We start from the raw sequence: 25,817 nt of genomic DNA on the forward strand, positions 1-25,817 counted from the left end.
GGTTCGGGGAGGTAAGAACCTTAGCTTTCCCCTTCCTTTTCCCCATGCTGTTAATCAGGGGTAACTCCTGGCGGCTTTCTCTCTCAGATTCTCGGGAGCAACGAGAAGCTCACACAGCTCCAGTCGCCATCTTGGATCCTCCGGCCAATCCACATGTTATTTCTTTATACAATCTTTAGTATATCCTCCTTAAACTTTATTATAACTCCGGTTGCACTGTAGGGGTTCCTCCTTACATATTAAAACATTTTTTTATTATTGGTGCAGCTATTATACTATGTGCTAGACTTTATTTATTGTAAATTGTCAGATTTCTACTCTGACATTTTCAGTTCTGCTACCTTAACTGTTATTTTAGGGCAGTTTTTTTAGCTACTGACATTATGATGTGAGTTAACAACTTTTTCCTAAATTCTGGCTGCCTATCAACTTGCCTCCTACTGTATAATCACTGTGAACTTTGAATTACTACCTGCTGCTGTATACTCCACATAAATTGTTCAAGATTCTAAAGAGCTGCAGCTCTTTCTTGCAGTGTTGTATATCACAGGATATATATAATACAGTTTTAAAACTCACAGCTCTCATTTCATTACATACATCTGGCAAACCTTTCACTGTAACTCTGGTGGTAGTAATGACTTCTTAGGTTCACTGGAACATGTACAAGAGGGTGCAGTATTTAAGAGCAGGACTTATATCACATATATTATTGTTCCTATACAATTTGTTATTGTGACTCATAGCCGACATTATGTTTTATAATTGGTTATTGAACTGCAATGTTAATTTAGTTGTTCCTTATACCCGAGACAGCAACTGTACCTAAATTACTTTTGAACAGCATGTACCAGTCCGCTTCAGTTATTACGCTAATGTGATAAGATTTTATATGTTTGTTTACTTGTTTTGGTAATACCACCCAGTTGCAGTGCTCTCTATTAGCTCTACCTACACGTCTTTTTTCCTTTCTCAAGGTTAGATGACAAGAATTGCTCTGACGAGCTGCAAAGATTGACTCTAAAGGGTCTGTCTACATTACAATTTGAATTCTAGCAGTGTTAACTGCTTCATAAGGTACCCCACTTTTGCATTATTTTTGCAAAACAGATGTTTCCTACATTTCAATTCTCTTTTTTTTCTCTATCATTATGGCTCGCAAGTCTTCATATGCTACTGCTGTTACTAAGCTTTCTCGCAGTCAAAAATTGGTGGATTCTGCTTTTCTGGATTCCTCTCCACTGGATCCTTCTACTTCACAATCTTCACCTTCTTCCGATGATTCTTCCATTACCAAAATGGATTTCTTGGATGAGGGAGTGACACAGAAAGGAAAATGGGACTTGGTATACTGCCTTTCTGTGGTATTTTGCAACTACATTCAAAATGGTTTACATATATACAGGTACTTATTTTGTACCTGGGGCAATGGAGGGTTAAATGATTTTGCCTTCAGTCACAAGGAGCTGCAGTGGGAATTGAACCCAGTTCCCCAGAATCAAAGTCTGCTGCACTAACCACTAGGCTACTCTTCCACTCCAAATATTGATGAACAGATTGATACAGTTGCAGTTTTTCAAACTAAACTGCAACCTTGAAACACTCAGCAGAGAAATCAAAGAAAAGCAGGATGACTTGGAGAACAGACAAAGATGCTATAATATATGCATTTTGGGAGTTCCTGAGAAAGATAATGAAAACCTCTACCAGTTTCTTATTGATCTTTACTCATTTTGTGTTCCTAACTCTAATGCTGTAACAATAAATATTGAGTGAATCCACAGTATAGAGTCATTTTCTTCAAAACATGGCAATTCCCCTAGAGCGATAATTGCTTGCTTTCATAGCTTTCCAGATAAATAGACCATCATGATGAGTATCCAAAACAAAGACTCCATCAATTTCCAAGTAGTGGGTATAAAGATTTTTTTCTGATCTGTCATAATTCATGCTTCAGTGCCGTAGAGACTTCCACTCTCTAACCCAGCTACTTAGAGAAAAGGGCATCAAATACATGTAGAAATTCTCATTTGCTTTGGCTTTTGAGTGGCAAGGATGTAGACATTATCTTCATACTACTAAGGAACATACATTATGGGTTGATATAGTCTCTGGAAAAGAGAAATCACCGTCATCTGCTAATTCTAAATCAGATGCATACCACTGGCAATTAAACATCCCCAAACGTCAGAGAATTCCAAAGGATCGGTGTTTCAACTTGACTGACCTATCGAATGACACTAGTACAACAATGGGCATCAGTGCACCGCCATGAAGTACATCACTCAGCATTTGGTTTCATTATAACTTACCTCTTACCCTCTTTAAGTATTGGAGATTCAAAGCTAACTCATATCTTTTTGATAACTTTTGATGGTTGCCATATTTTTTTTGATGTGTGCTTCTACCTTACTCTGGCTATGTAGAATCATTGTTCCAATTGTTGATCTTGTGTGCCCCCTAATCGTGTGCACCTCAGCAATATTTTTGTTTTCGGAGGCTGGAGTTGGGGCTTTCTGAACTGTTCATACCACCTCTCCCTTTGCTAAGGCATTTGGTACCATAGTGTACTCTTTTTAAAATTTCACTTTAATTCTGGTTTTGGATTCTGTATATATTGAAATTTCAAAGTTCTCTAGTTGTAATGTTATCTTATTCTAAGGCTTCTTTTTTCTCTGACGGAGAAGATTCCTATCTTTCTTTCTACTATTCTCTATCGGGAACTTTTCAATATCCACATAATACTGTACCTTTTTATTTCACTAGGATGACTAGGTTTGTTTCTTGGAACATTAATGGGTTAAATCACCCCATTAAGCGGAAAAGGGTGTTATTGGCTCTTAAGAAATCACGAGCTACAAATGCTTTTCTCCAAGAAACTCATCTGACTGATGCAGAGCTTGAAAAATTGCAAACTGCTTGGGTTGCTAAGGTATTTAATTCTTCTTTCTCTAAATCAAAAAGAGGAGTGGCTATTTTAAATGCAAATGAATGCCCCGTTGTATTGGAATCTGCCACACAAGACCCTGAAGGTTGGTATATTATTGTGATTGGGAAATTGGATGGTAACTATATGATCTTAGATAATATATATGCTCCTAATAATAACTCCTTTTCTTTTTTTAAGAATTTCTTTCATGTGTTAAATCTCTCATTAAAAGGAACTGTGTGTTCGGGTGGAGACTTTAATTGTGCCTTGTCATCTTTGGACAAATCTGAAAATAATTTTAAGACTAATATCACTAATAAGCTTATTTTGCAAAATATAAAGGATTTATCTTCCTTAGATATCTGGCACATACTGCATGCAGTTCATGATTCCTTCTCTAGAATCGATTACTGGTTCATCTCTTCTTCACTTCACTCTTCAGTTCCAGACTGCTCCATTGGCACCAGATATCTCTCAGACCACGCACTGGTCAGTTTTCACTTAGTCAATCTAAGGGATGCTTTTTTTTGCCTTGACAGTGGTCTTTTAATAGGCAATTTCTTCAAAATCCTGAGTTTATACTAAATTTAACCTTGGCCTGGGAGGAATACGTTCATTTTAATTATACTGATGAAATACATTTGTTTACTTTCTGGGATGCTTGGAAGGCAGTCCTTTGAGACCATATTTACAAACTATCCTCAGACATCAAAAGACGAGCAAAGACACAATTAGATGACCTTCATGCCTCACTGGCTACTCTTGATTCTGATAAATGCACTAACAATAAGAGAACTTTTCAGGAACAGCTACGAGTTAAACAGCAGATAGCATCACTTGAGATAGAATGAACAATGTATTGAATGAATACGACTAAAAGCACCATTTTTGAGTGTGCTAATAAATCCACAAAACTACTTTCTTGGCAGTTGTTCCGTGTTAAACGATGCATTGAGAAAATTCAATCCTTTGATAGCACTATGGCATTCTGTACCCGTAACGTTCTGAATATCTTTTTTCTTTTTCTTCAAGGAGTTATACACCTCTCATTCACACTCCACAATAGAAGCTTTTAAATTCTGGCTAGATAAATTATAGCTTTCTCAACTGAAATCTGTCTTGACAGACATTTTACGCGATTGCAAAATTGAAAAGAAATAAGGCAGTGGGCCCTGATAAACTTCCAGCAGAACTGTATCAATAGCTCTCTACTTTGTTCCTTATTTAATAGAGGTTTTCAATAAGATAACGGAGGCCCAGTGCTTACCTGAATCCTTTTACTCTGTTATTCCTAAAGATCAGAAAGATCCCACTCTCTGCTCTAACTATAGACCTATTTCCCTACTGAACACTGATTACAAATATTTACTAAGATCCTCAGCCAAAGACTGGAGTATGCCATTACCGAGTGCATTCACCCTGATCAAACAGGATTCATCTGAAATCAATATGGCTTAGATAATATTAGGTGCCTCATTAATATAATTTATCACACCTCTAAGAACACTGAAGACCTAACGATCCTCTCTTTGGATGCTGAAAAGGTATTTGATAATGTAGATAATGTGGCCTTATCTATTTTGTGTTCTCCAGAGCTTTGGTTTTGGTCCACACTTTTTGCCTTGATACAAGCGATATACCTAAAACCCTCCACATCTGTTACCATTAATGGTGCTCTCAACCAGTCTTTTCGCTTACACAAAGGAACTCATCAAGGATGCCCTCTTTCATCACTTCTGTTTGCCTTAGTACTTGAACCTTTAGCTATCTTCATACTATCAACCCATATGATTCAGGGTATTACTATTAATGGTGAGATCCACAAAATCTCTTCATATTCTGATGACACGTTACTTTACCTGAGTGACCTTCCAAACTCTATTCCTAATTTTTTTTCTATTACAGCTGAATTTGAATCTGTGTCTGATCTTGCCAACAACTTCAATAAATCTGTTATTATGCCTTGTTACCCACACTCCAGATTGCATATACCTTTCCTTTACCTTATGAATTGAAATGGACCTCCAACTTTTGAAACCTAGGCATAACCGTTTCTAATCGCCTAGATCTTTTATATGATCTTAATTATCTGTCACTCTTGTGTTCCTTACAACTAAAATATCTCTCCACCCAGAATCCTGATTACTTCTTTTCATGGTTGGGAAGAATTAATATTTTTAAAATTTTCATATTTCCCCAAATTTGTTTTTTTATTTATGAGCTTACCGATTTCTTTGTGAAATTAAGATCAAGCATTATACATTATGTATAGTATATGGAAAGGCCCCCTGTCAAATCTCATCTACTTTTTACACCCAATCAACTAGACAGTTTTGGCCTACCAAATTTGCAATGGTATTGTTGGTCTGCCTGTTTAAAAGTGCTTCATTGTTAGATAAATACCTTTGCTCAGTTACATTGGGTCCAATTGGAGGAGTCTCTCACCTCCCCTTATATACCCTTTTAGCTTATTTTTTTGCCAACACACATAATTGCTCTCCATTGTTATGCCATAACCATTTAATTCCTTCTGTTCTTAGATGGAGGAAGGTTTGCTCTCTGAAATCTATTTCACTTGCCTTTTTCCCCCTTATATCTCTTCTGGCTAATTCTCTCATAAAGACTCTGGGCTTACCTACTAATCTAGCTAATTTTCCTTTGGTCAAGTTATTCCTGCAATTCAATCTGCAGACTATATCTGATATTTTCTGTACATTCCAAGTGAAACTCTTGCTCTTTCAGTATTTCCAAATTTGTCACTTCATTTCCACTACTGTTCCTACTGAATGCATTTCTCATTCATTGTCATTATTTGAAGAGGTCCTCTTTCAACGTCTCTCTCTTAAAAACTTGATATCACACTTTTTAAAAGCATCTTTCCGACTCTTCCACCATTCTGTTTTCACTACATGGACCTTATGGAAAAGCTGATAGGAAAACAGTCTATTGAGAACTTTTGGATTTTAATATGGTCTTATTCTTTCCACTCATCTATCTCACTGCCACTTACTAACACTTATCCCACTCCATATTGCATACATAAGTGGCAGGTGTAATCCTCTCCCATATGTTGGAAGGGATGCCCTACCAAGGGAGATATGGTACATATGTGGTGAATATGTTTGTATGTTCAGTCTTTTTAGAAAATGACAGTTACTTACATTTCCAATTTACTTCAGACTGACATCCCACTGAACCCAGCTTTTATCCTCCTTGGAAAGCCTCCACTGCATTTAGCTTTTCATAAGCATTTAGATTTAATCAGACAGTTGTTGCTTATTGCCAAAGTTTGCATTGCACTGAAATGGAAATCTTCACTATTGCCCTCCAAACATTTCTAGTTGGATAAAGTTTGGAGAATTGCCGGATTGGAAAGACTAGTCTGGCTACAGAAATGCAAACCCTGGAGATACTCTCTCTTTTGGGCTCCTACACTCCCTTTACTTAGCTCATTGATGTCATCAGCTGATATGATTTGTGCAGAGTTTTCTTTTACTACCTGTTATATATTTTATAACATATGTCTGTACTATTTTGTGGACTATGCTTCCCCTCCTGACCGCCTAGTTCTCTTACTTGGAGTATATTTCTTCTATCTGCTCTTTCTTTTCTGTGTGTTACTATTGGTTCCTATGTATACAGAATTGGTTATTGATTATATTTTGCAGCCTTCTGAAAATGATTGTACAATTTATAATGTTTGTTATTTGACGTATTTTTGATCTCCTGCACTGTTATTGTTTTGGTTATTATGATAATAAATCAAATTATTTGAAATTGAAAAAAAGTTTATCAAGAGACTTTTTTGGCTATACACCGGTCCTTGATTATCTCCGCTGATTGTTTGCTTTGATATTTAGGTATTGACATGATGGATTTAAGATTACATTATAGTCACCACAGGAAGAAAAAAATATAGATCTAAAAATTGGTGAACAGAAAGAATAACATATTTTGTATATTTCCAGGATATTATATCCCAGTATGTGATGAAGATGGCTATTATAAACCAATTCAGTGCCACGGAAGTACAGGACAGTGCTGGTGTGTTGACAGATATGGAAATGAAGTGACAGGATCCAGACAAAATGGTGCTGTAGAGTGTGGTAAGTAAATTAAAGCTTCCTATTTAAGGACAGATGTTTCTTATACACCAATTGTTTCCTTGTTAGCCTGACTGGTTTGGTACCATTAACAAGTGCAGCAGGAACATGTAATGAACCACTCTCCCTTACTGCCATAATATACACACCAACCCTCTTAAAATGAACACTTAAACTGCATTATGGATTACAAGTAAGCTGCGGTTTTATTTCCACCTAAGTACATACTGTAATTATTGCTATACTGGGTTTATCAATCCCAGTATGTGGTTTCGAACAGCAGTCAATCTGGGTCACAAATAACTGACAGGATCCCAATAAGTCCAAAAAAATCACAAAAGGAGAACAAATACCCTAGGCCAAAGGTCCAATGCAGTGGCGTACCAAGGGGCGGGGGGGAGTCCACCCGGGTGCACGCCGCTGAGGGGGTGCCATGCGCCTGTCGGCTCTTCGTTTTCATGCTCCCTTTGCCCCAGAACAGGTTACTTCCTGTTCCGGAGCAGAGGGAGCATGAAAACGAAGAGCCGGCAGGCGCACGGAACTCCACCCCCAGCGGCGTGCACCTGGGGGGGGGGTTCTTTCGCCGGGGGGGCGTCATGCTGTTCCAGGGGGGTGCTGCACCTGGAGGGCGGGGCGCATCGGAGATCCGCCCCGGGTGTCAGCCCCCCCTAGGAACGCCACTGGTTTAATGGCAAACTGCAAAGTAGGATGGACCAAAAGAATTCCAACAAAAGAGTAAGCTAGAGGTAGCCAATCATAAAAACTCCCCAAGGTACAACAATGATGCTTAAAGGAAGTTAATAATATAATCTCTACCAGAGGATCTCAGAGAAAGTCTAATAACACAATGAGGGGCATAATCGAACGCGAACGCCTATCTCCATGGGCGTCTATGTCCGAAAACGGGTAATTGAAGAGGAGGGACAGACCGTATTTTCGAAAAAAAATGGACGTATTTTTTTTGTTTCGAAAATACGGTTTGTACGGACCAAATGCCATGGATTTGTTCATTTCTGAGCTGGGCGTTTTGTTTTTTTAGCGATAATGAAAACTAAAACCGGCCAGCTCAAAAACGTCCTATTCCGAGCTATTTGGTCGTGGGAGGGGCCAGGATTCGTAATACACTGCCCCCCCTGACATGCCAGGATACCAACTGGGCACCCTAGAGGTCAGTGCGGTGGACTTCAGAAACAGCTCCCACATGCATAGCTCCCTTACCACGGGTGCTGAGCCCCCAACCCCCTCCATCAAAACCCACTACCCACAAATGTACAACACTACCATAGCTCTTAGGGGTGAAGGGGGCACCTACATGTGGGTACAGTGGGTTTTGGAGGCCTCCCATTTACCAGCACAAGTGTTACAGGTAGGGGGGATGGGCCTGGGTCCGCCTGCCTTAAGTGCACTGCGGTACCCACTAAAAGTGCTCCAGGCCTCTAGGACTTGTTGCTGCTGTAGAACCTTGGCACACCAGTTGACACCTGAAGACTAATGTCTCCGAAAACGTCCTTTATTGGAATAAGCACGTTTACTCACAGTTAACTGCAGATCAGAGGTTGTGCCCCACTGGCAAAGAGTCTCCCTGGTACTGAGATTAGCAGTAGGTCAGAGCTGGCAGAATGCTATACAATGCCCACTTTCAGTAACGTGGGTAACACATGAAAGGGAGCTAAAACTGGCTTACAAAAATGGCCACTACCTCATGGACTACCAGAAACAAAACAGGGCACACTCTGACCCAGTAAGCAGAGGGAAAAGCACCATGGGAGTAGAGCCTACCAACTACCAATATCGTGAGCATTTAACACAAGCTAGTGGAATCACGGAGCCCAATACCCTACACCCACCACAATGCATTGCTGATGTGACTCTGCAGTGCACATAACAGAAAAGGTGTCACACTCACCCGAGAGCCACATCAGAACCAGGGAAAGGCTGTCAGAGGATAGGTGGGTACGGCATTTGAGGCTGGCATACAGGCTGGGAAAAAAAAGTTTATAAAGTGGTTTTTTTTGGTGGGAGGGGGTTAGTGACCACTGGGGGAGTCAGGGGAGGTGATCCCCGATTCCCTCCGGTGGTCATCTAGTCAGTTGGGGCACTTTTTTGGGACTTGGACCTGAAAAAAAAGGGTCCAAATAAAGCGGACCAAATTCTCGTCAAAAACGCCCTTCTTGTTTCGATTATCAGCTAAAGACGCCCATCTCTCCTCAGCCGATAACAAAGCCCCAGTCCCACCTTCACCACGCCTCCGATACGACCCCGTCCACTTTGTTCGTTCCTGCAACGGAGTACAGTTGAAGACGACCAAAATCGGCTTTCAATTATACTGATTTGTTCGCCCACGGGAAAAAGATGCCCATCTCCCGATTTGGGTCGAAATATGGGCGTCTTTCTCTTTTGAAAATAAGCTGGAATGTCTACCAGAGGATATCTCAGAGGATGTCAGTATCCTCTGGTGGACATTATGTTATTGACTTCTTCCAAGCACCATTGTTGGACTTTTAGATTTTTTTTAATTATGATTTTTATTACATTTTTTATGATTGGCTACCTCTAGCTTCCTCTTTTGTTGGAATTCTTTTGGGCCACCCCTACTTTGCAGTTTGCTGTAGGATTCCACTAAGTAGCAAGATTCCATGCTTTTTACCCCCCAGGGATAATACGGCTTGGGGTTTCCCCATGTCTGTCTTGTCTAAACATTGTTTTAAACTGAACAACACTATCTCCTGGATTCTATATAGGTTGCCCGAATTTTGGGCACCCAGGGCAGATGTGCACACTAATTAGTTAATGAGGCATCAACAATCAATAATTGAAGTTAAGTGGCAACAATTTTCATTTGTGCATGAATTTGCTCTTCTTACTATTCCATAGCATCCATGCCTAAATTTAATAGTGCAGTACTCAAGAGGTGCACCTATGGGATGAGTATGGGTGGATCAAGGGGCATTCCCCAAAATTAGGTGGGATGTTATAGAATAATGTCATTTCTGCACCTAAGTAGGGTGCCGGTTTTACACCAGGTTTCAGCTGGTGTAAATCCAGCACCCAATGTTAGACACAAGATCCATACTGAGCTAGTATTCTGCAAAAGGCAGAACACTAGCTCTTAACCCTTTTTCAACTCAAACACTTTATTAAATGAATTTAAATTTCAACATGCATATATCAATATATGTCACAACACCTGTCTCTATATATTTTCTATTTTTCTATGTTTTAAATGTACTGCTTAGTAACTTCATGGTGTGCCATTTCAAGCATATGTCAGTCAGCTCAATGAAAAAAGGGCAAAAACTGGTACTGAAATTTTAAAAGCTGCATGGACTCTATAAGGAGCATGTGGGATAAAAATGAGTAGCAGAGGAAGACAGAACAGGGCATCATACAATTTCTTAATCCTTTTTTTCAACTCAAACACTTTATTACATGAATTTAAATTTCAACGTGCATATATCAATTATATGTCACAACACTATTAAACAACCACAGTGAACATTAGAACGAGGGGGATCAACTACAGACACAACTGAGGGTCAGCATTCTTGTCCACGTAATGCACGACTTGAATGTCAGTATACTTCTACTGGTTCCCAAAGCTGGAGAATACTCAAATGTCCATTTGTCTTCTCTGCTGCCTTCCACTCATATCTGCATATTAGAAAAACTGTAAACCACCAAACATTTTTCTTAAGCATATCAGCTCTTTTCTAGTTAGCAAGTATCATTTGTAAGGTCAGAGCTATCAGTATATCAAATAATTTGCTATGGGACTAAATTAACACCTTCTTCAAATAGAAAGATCTAAGCATTACTTCCCCAAGGGACAGGTCATATTTAGATTACAACATGTACTGAATACATTTCTATATAAAAAAAAAATCATATGCGATAAAGTACCTGGTTCTTTAGTGCCAACAGTTTTTAGAACTAAGTAGATCAGTTCTTCAGAATCTCCATGGTGACCAGATGACACCGTATACAAGAAAAAACAGTATTCCAAACCAATCTCCTCAACACATTTTCTTCTACATCACCAGTGTCTTTTTCTCATGCTTTACTCAAACCAGAGTTTGATTGAAAATATGTCTCTCACCTTTTTCTAAAAAGTAGAGATGGAATGCCCCTCTAATATAATTGGGCTGAAGTGCCTTATGATCTATAGGATCTTCAATTGTACGATGCATCAACTGGGACCATTTCAATAGTTGCAAGTGAGGGATTCTGAATCATACAGTTAATTCTAGTAAGGAAAACATTTCATTGTTTTCCACCAGCTGCCACAGCATCCATATTCCATATTTTTGCCACACTGACCATATTATCATTTTATTATTGTTGTTGAATTTAGCATTATACCAAATAGGGGTTTCAGCATATTTCCAACAAAGAACCTCTGATCCTCTATCTAGCCCAAATAAGACCATGTTTGTTCCATGGACTGGCACTATTTCACCTAGAAGCTCTTTCAGTATAACATTAGGAAGGCCCTTTAGAGGAATGGGAGCCATTAGCTTTTCTTCTGACTTTTAGCCATGAGGGAATGTAGTAAGAGCCTAGTGCTGAACTTAGCCGGTGGGCACCATATCATAAAAAGAATGTCGCATGATAGAAATAAAAATCTGTGAACCCAATTCCACCTGCTTCTTTGGGCCTCTAAGTGTTTTCAAGGAGATTCAAGGATTTTTACCTCACCCAACAAAATTAGGAGCCCTTTTACTAAAGGGTATTAAGCCCTAATGCTCGCTTAACAAATGAGAAAATGCTTACTGCAAAACATGTTAAAGCATTTTGCAGTAATTTCCCCCTCTCTATGCATGTTATTTTTCTTTTAAACATTTTTGGAGGGGAGGATCATGGGCAAGGAATGGTCATAGAAACATTAATCAGCTAGTGTGTTCTAATTAATATGTGCTAACTGAATAATGCAGACTTAATGTGGGAGCACTTAGCACCTCCTAAATATAAGGCACCAAGTGCTCCCATATTTACTTTTGCAGGTGCTACATGCAAATAACAAAACTAAGCACTAAGCCTGTATTCTATAACAGCCAAATTACACGCCAAAGGCCATTACAGAATACTAGTTTGCCAGCAAAAATGCACCTAAAGATAGGCATGACCCCTTATCCCTGCTTTATGGCAGGTATAACTGGTTGTGCCTAAATGTGGCAGTTGTGAACGTAACATAGTAACGTGGAGGGGCATAATCGAACGGCGCCGGCCATCTATATGGCTGGCGCGGGAAAGCAGCGGCTGAACCATATTATCGAAAAAGATATCTTTTGTTTCGATAATATGGTTGGAGCTGGCCAAATGTCAGCATTTGGGCCGGCTTTATAGATGGCCGGCATCGGTTTCCGGCGATAATGGAAACTAATGCCGGCGATCTCAAACCCGGCCAAATGCAAGGCATTTGGTCTTGGGAGGAGCCAACATTTGTAGTGCACTGGCCCCCCTGACATGCCAGGACACCAGCCGGGCATCCTAGGGGGCACTGCAGTGGACTTCAAAAATTGCTCCCAGGTGCATACCTCCCTTACCTTGTGTGCTGAGCGCCCCCAAATCCCCCCCAAAACCCACTCCCCACAACTCTACACCACTACCATAGCCCTTAGGGATGAAGGGAGGCACCTACATGTGGGTACAGTGGGTTTTGGGGGGTTTTGGAGGGCTCAACATTTACCACCACAAGTTTAACAGGTAGCAGGGGGATGAGCCTGGGTCCACCTACCTAAAGTGCACTGCACCCACTAAATACTGCTCCAGGGACCTGCATACTGCTGTCAGGGAGCTGGGTATGACATTAGAGGCTGGCAACATTTTTTTTTGGGTGGGAGGGGGTTGGTGATCACTGGGGGAGTAAGGGGAGGTGATACCCGATTCCCTCCAGTGGTCATCTGGTCAATTGGGGCACTTTTTTGGGACTTGGTCCTGAAAATAAATGGACCAAGTGAAGCCGGCAAAATGCTCGTCAGGGCCGGCTTTATTTTTTCCATTATCGGATGAAGCCGGCCACCTCGTAACCACGCCCCCATCCCGCCCCATCCTGCCTTCGCTATCCTACCGAAACGCCCCCTTGAAGTTTGGTCGCCTCCGCGACGGAAAGCAGTTGGCACCAGCTAACATTGGCTTTCGATTATACCGATTTGGTCGGGTTCAGGAGATCGCCGGCCATCTCCCGATTTGTGTCGGAAGATGGCCAGCGATCTCCTTCGAAAATAAGCTGGATAGTAACATAGTAGATGACGGCAGAGAAAGATCTGTACGGTCCATCCAGTCTGCCCAACAAGATAAACTCGTATGTGCTACTTTATGTGTATACCTGACCTTGATTTGTATCTGCCATTTTCAGGGCACAGACCGTAGAAGTCTGCCCAGCACTAGCCCCGCCTCCCACCACCGTCTCTGCCACCCATTCTCCGCTAAGCTTCTGAGGATCCATTCCTTCTGAACAGAATTCCTTTATGTTTATCCCACACATTTTTTAATTCTGTTACTGTTTTCATTTCCACCACCTCCCGCGGGAGGGCATTCTAAGTATCCACTACTCTCTCCATGAAAAAATACTTCCTGATATTTTTCTTCAGTCTGCCCCCCTTCAATCTCATTTCATGTCCTCTAGTTCTACCGCCTTCCCATCTACGGAAAAGGTTTGTTTGCGGATTAATACCTTTCAAATATGTGAACGTCTGTATCATATCACCCCTGTTTCTCCTGTTCAGGTCAGCAAGTCTCTCATATGTCTTCTAATTCAAATCCCATACCATTCTATAACTTTTCTTTGCACTGCTTCAATTCTTTTTACATCCTTAGCAAGATACGGCCTCCAAAACTGAACACAATACTCCAAGTGGGGCCTCACCAACGACTTATATAGGGGCATTAAAATCTCCTTTCTTCTGCTGGTCACACCTCTCTCTATACAGCCTAGCAACCTTCTAGCTACGGCCACCGCCTTGTCACACTGTTTTGTCACCTTCAGATCCTCAGATACTATCACCCCAAGATCCCTCTCCCTGTCTGTACATATCAGACTCTCACCGCCTAACACATACGTCTCCCGTGGATTTCTACTCCCTAAGTGCATCAGTTTGCATTTCTTCACATTGAATTTTAATTGCCAAACCTTAGACCATTCTTCTAGCTTCTGCAGATCCTTTTTCATGTTTTCCACTCCCGGATGTCCACTCTGTTACAAATCTTAGTATCATCCGCAAAAAGGCAAACATTACCTTCTAACCCTTCGGCAATGTCACTCACAAATATATTGAACAGAATCGGCCCCAGCACCGATCCCTGAGGCACTCCACTACTCACCTTCCCCTCATCCTAGCGAATTCTATTAACCACCACCCTCTGGTGTCTGTCTGTCAACCAGTTCCTAATCCAGTTCACCACCTCGGGTCCTATCTTCAGCCTGTCAAGTTTATTCAAGAGCCTCCTGTGGGGAACCATGTCAAAAGCTTTGCTGAAATCTAAGTAGATTACGTGTATAGCACGTCCATGATTCAATTCTCCGGTCACCCAGTCAAAGAATTCAATGAGATTCGTTTGGCATGATTTACTTTTGGTAAAACCATGTTGTCTCTGATCTTGCAATTTATTGTCTTCCAGGAAATTCACTATCCTTTCCTTTAGCATCGCTTCCATTACTTTTCCAATTACTGAAGTGAGGCTTACCGGCCTGTAGTTTCCAGCTTCTTCCCTATCACCACTTTTGTGAAGAGGGACCACATCCGCTGGTCTCCAATCCCACGGAACCTCTCATGTCTCCAAAGATTTATTAAACAAATCTTTAAGAGGACCCGCCAGAACCTATCTGAGCTCCCTCAATATCCTGGGGTGGATCCCGTCCGGTCCCATGGCTTTGTCCACCTTTATATTTTCAAGTTGTTCATACACACTCTCTTTCGTGAACGGTGCTATATCTACTACTACTACTACTTAACATTTCTAAAGCGCTACTAGGGTTACGCAGCGCTGTACAATTTAACATAGAAGGACAGACCCTGCTCAAAGAGCTTACAATCTAAAGGACACGTGAACAGTCAGTCTGATAGGGGCATTCAAATTGGGGCAGTCCGGATTTCCTGAAAGAGTTAGGTGCCGAACGCAGCATTGGGCTTTAAGCAAAGACTTGAAGATGGGCAGGGAGGGGGCTTGGCGTAAGGGCTCGGGAAGGTTGTTCCAAGCATAGGGTGAGGCGAGGCAGAATGAGCGGAGCCTGGAGTTGGCGGTGGTGGAGAAGGGTAATGAGAGGAGGGATTTGTCCTGTGAATGGAGGTTTCGGGCGGGAATGTAAGGGGAGATGAGGGTAGAGAGGTAGTGAGGGGCAGCAGACTGAGTGCATTTGTAGGTAAGAAGGAGAAGCTTGAACTGAATGCGGTATCTGATTGGAAGCCAGTGAAGTGACCTGAGGAGAGGGGTGATATGAATATATCGGTTCTGGCGGAATATAAGATGTGCAACAGAGTTCTGAGCAGATTGAAGGGGGGATAGGTGGCTAAGTGGGAGGCCGGTGAGGAGTAAGTTGCAGTAGTCAAGGCGAGAGGTAATGAGAGCATGGACGAGAGTTCGGGTGGTGTGTTCAGAGAGGAAAGGGCAAATTTTGCTGATGTTAAAGAGGAAGAAGTGACAGGTCTTGGCTATCTGCTGGATATGCGCAGAGGAGAGGGAGAAGTCAAAGATGACTCCGAGGTTGCGGGCAGATGAGACGGGGAGGATGAGGGTGTTATCAACTGAGATAGAAAGTGGAGGAAGAGGAGAAGTGGGTTTTGGTGGAAAGACGATGAGCTCGGTCTTGGACATGTTCAGTTTCAGGTGGCGGTTGGACATCCAGGCAGCAATGTCGGATAAGCAGGCTGATACCTTTGGCCTGGGTCTCTGCGGTGATGTCTGGTGTGGAGAGATACAGCTAGGTGTCATCAGCATAGAGATGATACTGGAAACCATGAGATGAGATCAGGGAGCCCAGGGAAAAAGTGTAGATTGAGAAGAGAAGGGGTCCAATGACAGATCCCTGGGGAACACCAACAGATTGCGGGATGGGGGTGGAGAAGGATCCATGAGAGTGAACTCTGAAGGTGCGGTGGGAGAGATAGGAGGAGAACCAGGAGAGGACAGAGCCCTGGAACCCAAATGAGGACAGTGTGGCAAGAAGTAAATCATGATTGACAGTGTCAAAAGCAGCGGATAGATCGAGGAGGATGAGGATGGAGTTTGTGGCCTCTGGATTTGGCAAGGAACAGGTCATTACAGACTTTAGAGAGTGCTGTTTCTGTCGAGTGTAGAGGGCGAAAACCGGATTGAAGTGGATCGAGGATAGCATGAGAGGAGAGAAAATCAAGGCAGTGGCTGTGAATGGCGCGCTCAAGTATTTTGGAGAGGAAGGGTAGAAGGGAGATGGGGCAGTAGTTGGAGGGACAGGTAGGGTCAAGTGATGGTTTTTTGAGGAGAGGTGTGACTACGGCGTGCTTGAAGGTGTCAGGGACAGTTGCAGTGGAGAGAGAGAGGTTGAGGATATGACAGATGGCGGGGGTGACATTATGAGAGATGATGTTAAGTAGGTTGGTGGGGATGGGATCAGAAGAGCAGGTGGTGCATTTCGAGGAGAAAAGAAGGCGAGCGGTTTCCTCCTCGGTGATGTCGGGAAAGGAGGAGAAGGAGGCCAGGGTTGATTGGTTGAGGGAGAGGGTTGAAGGGTGAAGAGGAGGAGATGGGTTGGTAGTGAACTCAAGGTTGATCTTTTGCACCTTGTCGGGGAAGTAATTGGCCAGTGATTGAGGAGAGAGCGAGGGGGGGTAGGAGCGGAGGGCACTTTAAGGAGGGAGTTAAGGGTGGCGAAGAGACGGCGGGGGTTGGAGCTGAGAGAATTGGTTAATTGGGTGTAATAATCCTGTTTGGCAAGGAATAGGGAGGAGTGGAAGGAGGATAGCATGAATTTGTAGTGAAGGAAGTCTGAATGGGTGCGAGATTTCCTCCAGAGGCGTTCAGCAGATCGGGCGCAGGAGCGAAGGTAGCGGATGCAAGGGGTCAGCCAGGGCTGGGGATTAGCACGCTTTGTGGGATGGGAGGTGGATGGTGCGAGAGTGTCCAGAGCAGAGGAGAGAGTGGCATTGTAAGCGGAGACAGCCTTGTCAACAGACACGGAGGACATGATGGAGGGGAGGAGATTAGAAATACTAGAGGATAGGGTGGGAGGGTCAATAGCCTGGAGATTCCTGGAGGTAGTGGTTAAAGTTGGACGGGGCTGAGGGGGGGGGGGGTGAAGAAGTGTGAAGGTGATCAGGTGATGATTGGAGAGAGGGAGAGCTGAAGCGTGGAAATTGGAGGGAGAGCCGGAAGAGGAGAGGACGAGGTCAAGACAATGGCCGTCTTGATGAGTAGGGGTGGTGGAGCATAGCTGGAGGTTGAAGGAGGATGTTAGAGTGAGGAACTGAGAAGCGTGAGGGTCGGATTGGTCATCAACGTGTATGTTAAAGTCTCCGAGAATGAGGGACGGAAATGAGGGTTTGAGAAAAACGGAAAGCCAGGCATCAAAGTCGGTGAGGAAGGAAGAGAGGGATTTATTAGTGGGGGGTGGTAAATGACTGCCACTCTGAGTGGCAATGGGTAGAATAGCCGGATGGAGTGTGCTTCAAAGGATGAGAAGCAGTGAGACTGTGGTAGGAGGAGGAGTTGGAAACTACAGGAGGGCGAGAGTAGAAGCCCGACGCCTCCACTGCGGCCAGCTGGGTGGGGAGTGTGGGAGAAGAGATAACCTCCATGGCAGAGGGCCGCGACTGAGGCAGAGTCCACTCCATTCTCATATGTACTTTTGCCAGTCAATCGTGGTCCTCCTCCAGAATTTTCTTCTGTGAAAACAGAACAAAAGTATCTATTTAGCAAATTTGCTTTTTCTTCATCATTATCTACATAGCGGTTTGCAGAATCTTTCAGTCTCACAATTCCCGTTTTAGTCTTCCTCCTTTCACTAATATACCTGAAGAAATTTTTGTCACCCCTCCTTACATTTCTAGCCATTTGTTCTTCCGCTTGCGCTTTCGCCAAACGTATCTCTCTCTTGACTTCTTTCAGTTTCATCCGGTATTCCTCTCCGTGTTCCTCTTCTACAGTTTTTTTGTATTTCAGGAATGCCAACTCTTTAGCCTTTATTTTCTCAGCCACTTGCTTGGAGAACCTTATCGGTTTCCTTTTTCTCTTGCTTTTATTTACTCTCCTTACATTAAGGTTTGTGGCCATATTTATAGCTTCTTTCAACCTGGACCACTGTCCTTCCACTTCTCGTACGTCCTCCCAGCCCATCAGCTCCTTCCTCAGGTATTCCCCCATTTTACTAAAGTCAGCATGCTTGAAATCCAGGACTTCGAGTTTTGAGTAGCCACCCTTCACTTCAGCCGTCATATCAAACCAAACTGTTTGGTGGTCACAGCTGCCCAGGTGGGCACCCACTCGGACATTTGACACACTATCCCCATTTGTGAGCACCAGATCCAGCGTCACTCCCTCCCTCGTGGGTTCTGTCACCATTTGTCTGAGAAGAGCACTTTGAAAAGCATCCACAATCTCTCGACTTCTTTCCGATTCCGCAGATGGAACCTTCCAATCTACATCCTGCAATTGAAATCTCCCAGCAACAGTACCTCTCTCTTCTTTCCCAACTTTTGAATATCTGTGATCAGATCTTTATCTAGTTCCTCCAATTGTGTCAGAGGTCTGTAGACAATACCCACATGGACAGAGATTTTATCATCGCTTAGGTGATCCATATCGCTTCTTCCTTTCCCCAGCTCCTTATCATTTCAGTCGCTGGGATATCATTTCTCACATACAGAGCTACTCCTCCACCTTTACGACCATCTCTATTCTCCCTAAATAGATTATAGCCTGGTATGTTTGCATCCCATTCATGGGAACCATTGAGCCATGTCTCCATGATTGCAGCAATGTCTAAGTCTGCCTCCAACATCAGGGCTTGAAGGTCATGAACTTTATTGCTTAGACTGCGAGCATTTGTGGTCATCGCTTTCCATCTACATTTCAGTGGAATTTTTATCTTCTGTTTAGTTTCTTGTTTAGTCTCACTTTCTGCTGTGTTGGTAAGAAGTGATTTGCTAAGATTGTTGTTTTCATTGCTTTCTTTTCTACTGATGCATCATGTCTTTATAGCTTTAGGTGGGGGTGACCACTTGAAGTGAACTGCCTCCATATGCCACCCCCACCTTCTAGTTTAAATGCCTAGAAATATATTGTCTGATTTTCTCCCCAAGGATTTTTTTTCCTGCCACCGTGAGATACAGCCCATCGTTACAGTATAGTCATTTGTTTTTCCATGTATTGCCTCATCCTCCTATGCACCTAAATCCTTCTTGGTGACACCAGGCTTTGAGCCAGCTATTGAAACTCTCAGTTCTTTGCAATCTTTTCTCTCCCTTTCCAAAGGTAGGTAGTACTTCAGAGAAAGCTATTGTTTATATCAAAAGTTTTAACCCTTCTCCCAGCTACTGAAAAGCTCTCTGCGTGGCAAGTAGGGTATTACTGGACAAGTCATTTCTTCCTAGGTGGATATCAACATCAGTGTTTGACTCCTTAGTTTCTTCTCTGATTACAGAGATTATTTGCTTGGTACTCCTGGTTGCTGAAGAGCCTGGAAGACATTTCATTTTGCCAGTATTGTGTAAAATGTACATTAGGTAAAATAATTGGCATGCCTCTGACCCACTTATACCTCACCCAATATATGACTCCATTGCAGTTGTGTGCTATATGATTTAGGTGCCAACTGTATAGAATAGGGGCATACCTCTCTATTGCTTATAACTGCTATTTATTTATTTATTTATTATTTACTGCCTTTTTGAAGAAATTCACTCAGGCAATGTACAGCAAAAATAAATCAAGCATACGCAATAGACAATTACAGCAGTAAAAATATTCAAATACAATGTATGGCACAATATACTACTTACAATGTCAACACAATATGTAATAAAACACTATAATAGATAGCGTAGGGTATATATAAAGATGGAACATATGAGTACTCCTACTACTTATTATTTCTATAGCTCTTCTAGACGTATGCAGTTCTGTACGAGCATTTAGAAAATAAGGGGACTAATTTAAAGAAAGTTGCACATGAGGTCAGGGAGGTGATTAAATATTGCCTCAGCTAGGATAGGAGTGGATAAACATGCCCTGCAATAGTATGTGCAGCTGTTGCCAATCCTTATGTATACGTGTGAGACCTTGCAAGTTAGTTAATTCTTCCATTAAAGGTCTGGTTGAAGAACCAAGCTTTCAACTGCTTCCTGAAGTAGAGATAGTCTTCTGTTAAGCAGAGCCTTTCAGGGAGTGCATTCCAGAGTGTGGGAGTTACTCCAGAGAAGGCTCACTTGTGGGTTTCACATTGTGTAATATCCTTTGGAGAGAGTGTGGTTAGGGGTGCTCATTGGGGAGGACCTTAATGTCTTTGGAGCTGTGTAGAGGGTGATCGGGGCCATGTCCTTTAAGGATCTTGAAGATCAGACACAGTGTTTTAAATTTAGCCCTGTATTGTACTGGTAGCCAGAAGGTATTCTCTGCAGCCTATCTGTGAGATGGAAAATGCTCTCTGAAGCTGCTGCTGCTGCTGCTATAAGTTGTTAGTTTTCTCTCCCTGAAAGAGATCCAAGCCACACCCATGAAGTTCAAACTGTCATGTACTGCCCCATTTTCCTATATATCTGAAACCTTCTTCTTCACACCAAACTTTGAGCCACTTGTTGAATTCCTCTGTTTTACGTAGTCTCTCTTCTCCCTTCCCACATGCAGGAATAAATTCAGAAAAAGTTACAATTGGAGCCAAAGATTTCAGTCCCTCCCCAAGCTTCTTGAATGCTCTCTCTGCTCTAAACTAGTTATTGTTGGCCAGGTCATTTGTCCCCAGGTGGATTACAGGTAGCTGAGAATCTTGTAAGGCATTTCACTAGGTTGGGTCCTTTGAACTGTGTTCCTAAGTTAATGCCTCTGATAATGAGGTCTCCTAGCAGTAAGAATTTCCTACTTTGCACCGATCTTACATTGTTTTGGGGATGTCTCTTGGATTGTGTTACATTCTTTGTCTCTGGTTCCATATCAGCACTTGTTTTTCGAGGATCATAATGGTCCAATGCAGCAAAGGAATTATATAAGGGCAATGGTTGGTAGGGTGAATGCCTTTGTGTCACAGGTCATAATCTACCAGCGCCTACCGTGACCCATATATTCCTCTGTTGCTTTAATCTCTGTGGCAGTGCTGGTGGTAAATTGGCTGGGAATTGAGTAATTCTGCATGCTTCTTTAATTGTAGCCAATACTCTATCGAGGTTGTGCCCAAATGTGTTAGGGACCCAGAGAATTAGTGGCAATTAGTTCTAGTTAGTGCCAATTATTGACAATTAGTGGTACTTAAGTGTCAATTTCAGTCCAAACACATAAGTTACACACATGAGTGATATTTCTATAAAGCGTTCACACATTTTCATGCACAACTGTATGCACCAATTATAGATTTATGGGGTTAGGCTTTAACAGTGCCCATTTAAACCTGAAATCTCCAGTGTCTCTCCGAACGGTCGTCTCATTCATTGACATAATTTCTAAAATGGTGCACTTGACCTTTGGGCTCATCTTCAAAAGAGAAAAACATCCAAAAAAATGGCTTGAAAGGTGGATGATGTATTTCTTGGATAAAAACGTCCAAAGTGTATAATCAAAGAAAAGAAAAAAAAAACCAGTCTAAATCAGGATGTCTCCAGAGGGTGCTTTTTGAAGGTATGACATGGGTGGTGCTACAGAATGAACATCTCCAACCCTAAATGGATAGCAAAACGATTTCCCAGTGGTGGGGAAAGATGTATGGAATTAGACCTGATATAAAAGCATCTAGGGTAAGAGGAAAGCTGTCTTTAGACCCATTTGCAAATTTGTGGAGTTGGAGAGTGGAGAAAGTGCCACATATAAGTGTAGAAAAGTCTTCCACTCTATGAACATGCAGGTGTGATGCCCAGGGGCAGATTGTGGATATGTATTCCCAATACCCAGGTTCCACTCATGATGTCTATGTACTACAGCATTCTGGAATCTACCACAGGTTTGACTGAGGGGAGATCACCAGCAGCTGGCTCCTAGGTAGGTGCAACATGGATCCACCAACCCCATACCCCCCTCTCCCATAAACCATCAGCACTCTTTCCCTCCAGATATCTCCACAACCCACAATCCACGCCCCATCTCCACAAGGTACCTAGACCAGCCAAACTTGTCTCTCATTCTGCTTCCCCCCACAAGTGATAGAGTGCACCTTTAGTTAGCTACTACTACTTATAATTTCTAAAGCGCTACTAAACGTACACAGCGCTGTACACTTGAACATGAAGAGACAGTCCCTGCTCGACAAAGCTTAAAATCTAATTAGGACAGACAAACAGGACAAACAAGAGATAAGGGAATATTAAAGTGAGGATGATAAAATAAGGGTTCTGAACAAGTAAATAAGGGTTAGGAGTTAAAAGCACATCAAAAAGCTTAGATTTGAAGACGGCCAGAGATGGAGCTCGACGTACCGGCTCAGGAAGTCTATTCCAGGCATATGGTGCAGCAAGATAAAAGGAATGGAGTCTGGAGTTAGCAGTGGAGGAGAAGGGTGCAGATAAGAGAGATTTACCCAGTGAACGGAGATCCCAGGGAGCAATGTAGGGAGAGATGAGAGTGGAGAGGTACTGAGGAGCTGCAGAGTGAATGCACTTATAGGTCAATAAGAGGAGTTTGAACTGTATGCGGAAACGGATAGGAAGCCAGTGAAGTGACTTGAGGAGAGGGCTAATATGAGCATAATGACACTGGCAGAATATTAGTTGTGCAGCAGAATTTTGAACAGATTGAAGAGGAGAGAGATGGCTAAGTGGGAAACCTGTGAGAAGCAAGTTGCAATAGTCTAAGCGAGAGGTGATAAGAGTGTGGATGAGGGTTCTGGTAGTGTGCTCAGAAAGGAAAGGGCAAATTTTGATGATATTATAGAGAAAGAAATGACAGGTTTTAGCAGTCTGCTGAATATGTGCAGAGAAGGAGAGGGAGGAGTCGAAGATGACCCCAAGGTTGCGAGCTGATGAGACAGGAAGGATGAGAGTGTTATCCACAGAAATAGAGAATGGGGGAGGAGGAGAGGTTGGTTTAGGGGGAAAGATAAGAAGCTCTGTCTTGGTCATGTTTAGTTCAGACGGTGCTGAGACTTCCAGGCAGCAATGTCAGACAGGCAGACTGATACTTTGGCCTGGATTTCGGCTGAGATTTCTGGTGTGGAGAGGTAGATCAGGGAGTCATCAGCGTAACGATGATACTGAAAACCATGGGATGAGATCAGAGTACCAAGGGAAGAAGTATAGATGGAGAAAAGAAGATTTCCTAGGACAGATCCCTGAGGTACACCAACTGACAGTGGGATAGAAGTTAGCTAGCTAAAGAATATGTTCCAAGTCTGGATAAGTCTGGAGGGGAGCTCCTCTATAGCCCAGAAAAATTTGCCAAGATCGTCATGGCCTGCTGCATGCTTCATAACCTGGCCCATCACAGAGGACAGGCCCTTCCAGAGGAGTCATAGCCACAGCAACCACAGCAGCAGACCCAAGACCAAGATGATGAGAAGCACCCCCTGCCCACAGTGGACAACAGCTGGGGGTCCAAGATAGGGAAAGACTCATCCAGACCAATATTTAGTGAATGTAATGAGCATTTATTTTGTTAACATACCACCGCCACACCACCCAGTACCACTCCCTCTACCTCCCCCAGCACACTCCATCACACCCCTACTCCCTACCCCCAGCACATGCCCCTCAATCACACCCCTCTCTCTATCTCCCTTCCTCAGCACCCCCCAATCACACCCCTCTCCCGTTTTCTCCCAGCACTTCTCCCCAATCACAACCCTATCCCCTCCCCAACACACACACCACAGTAAAGTACCAATGTGCAACCAAGGCCTATTTCCCCTTCCTCTTCCCCCTCCCTCTACCCCTCCCCCTTCCCTATCCTTGTAGGGCTGCACCCCTCCCACCCTGCTGCTCCCTGGGCCTTATACCCTGCTGCTCCCTGGGCCTTACTGCATGAGACTCAATGTTAAATTCTTCTCCAATGGTGCTCTCAGGCCCCTCTGATTCCACATTTATGCCTGCTGCCTTCCAGAAATCCAGCCAAGTGGGCTGAGTGCCCTGCGGTCCTCTGGGCACAGGACCCAGGATGGAGGTCTGGCCTTGTCTGCCTGTAGCCTTACTCTTTGATGGCCCACTGGACAGGGGTTCAGAAGTTCCCACCCTTGGTTGCTTAGGTGCTTGGTGTTGGCTGGGGTCAATGGTGGTGGAGAAGGCCTGGTGTTGTACATACTGCTAGGTAGGGCTGCAGATGCCTGCTGTGTGCTTGCAGCAGATGTGATGGCTGCTTGGCACTCATGGAATTCCTTACATAGGCCCTCTATTTTGTGGCCTATCCCAGCCACCATCTCCTGCAGACTCCGGAGCAGCTGGACAGATTTTTGCTGTACCTCCATCCCCTCACTGAGCAGCTGCAGCTTCTGGCATCAATAGTCTATAAACTCCACATTGCGGGCCATAAGCTTCTTGGTCAGATTGAGCAGCTGTCTTTGGTGGCTTCTAGGTTTCTGGAACTAGTCTGACTGTCGAACACCCGGTGCCGAAACTCCAAACTCCCGACAGGAATCCGTTTCGCCCTCTGGCTTTCTCAAGGGCAATTATACTCTCTTATATAAGAGAGTATAATTGCCAGAACACCTGTGACTCTTTCCTTGAGAAAACTGGAGGGCAAACCGGGTCCCTGTTGGGAGTTGGGAGTTTCTGCACCAGGTGTTCGACAGCCAGACTAGTTCCAGAAACCTAGAAGCTTAGAAACTAAGTCACTTAATTCATTTTGTGATTCTTTTTTTGATTTTATATGAGCAGTTTTGAATTGAAAGCTTTGAATTACTGGAAGCAAATGAATAAAAAACAAGAAAGGAAAATATGAGTAAAAGTTATAAGGAGGTTTTTGGTCAATGATGAGTAAAAGCCCGATGAGTGCTTCGAATATATTGGTGATAAAGTTTACCCTGGCACCCGGGCAGTTTGAGACCTTTTCCTCCTTTTGTGATTTTTAATATTATCTTTCAACGAATAAGTGTTGAGTATCCACAGTCCATTGTTGGAATTATTTTCTGAGATTCTGTAGAAGAGTTTTTGTATCTGTGGAAGGGGTATAAAAGACTACAGCAGGCCCCTAGATCCTTTAGGGGTTGATGCAAGACTAAGAGTGCCTTCTTTTTTTGTGCTGAGGTTGTAGCTAAATCCAGGACTACTAGCATATTTTAGACTTGAAACAATATCTCACAGAAACGTCCAAATCAGTATTATCGAACCTCTTTTTATTTATTTATTTATTTATTTATTACATTTGTACCCCGCGCTTTCCTGCTCATCGCAGGCTCAATGCGGCTTACATAGTAACAAGAGAATACAATCTGTAGTATCAAAATCAACAAAGGAGGTATGTGATAGGACAAATGAACAAGGAGTACAGTGGGGGAAATAAGTATTTGATCCCTTGCTGATTTTGTAAGTTTGCCCACTGACAAAGACATGAGCAGCCCATAATTGAAGGGTAGGTTATTGGTAACAGTGAGAGATAGCACATCACAAATTAAATCCGGAAAATCACATTGTGGAAAGTATATGAATTTATTTGCATTCTGCAGAGGGAAATAAGTATTTAATCCC

At 42.9% G+C, this 25,817-nt stretch overlaps 1 protein-coding gene across 2 annotated transcripts in view; it reads left to right on the forward strand.

The window, feature by feature from the left end:
* SPOCK3 (SPARC (osteonectin), cwcv and kazal like domains proteoglycan 3) overlaps window positions 1-25,817 on the forward strand; it is a 493,521-nt gene that overhangs the window by 456,911 nt on the left and 10,793 nt on the right. For both annotated transcript variants that reach the window (XM_030191577.1, XM_030191578.1), the window contains one exon: window positions 6,898-7,035. In XM_030191577.1, coding sequence (XP_030047437.1) covers window positions 6,898-7,035 — 138 coding nt within the window. The remainder of the gene's footprint in view (window positions 1-6,897; window positions 7,036-25,817) is intronic.

This window comes from Microcaecilia unicolor, chromosome 2, assembly GCF_901765095.1.
Source record: "Microcaecilia unicolor chromosome 2, aMicUni1.1, whole genome shotgun sequence".
In the NCBI taxonomy this organism is placed as follows: Eukaryota; Metazoa; Chordata; class Amphibia; order Gymnophiona; family Siphonopidae; genus Microcaecilia; species Microcaecilia unicolor.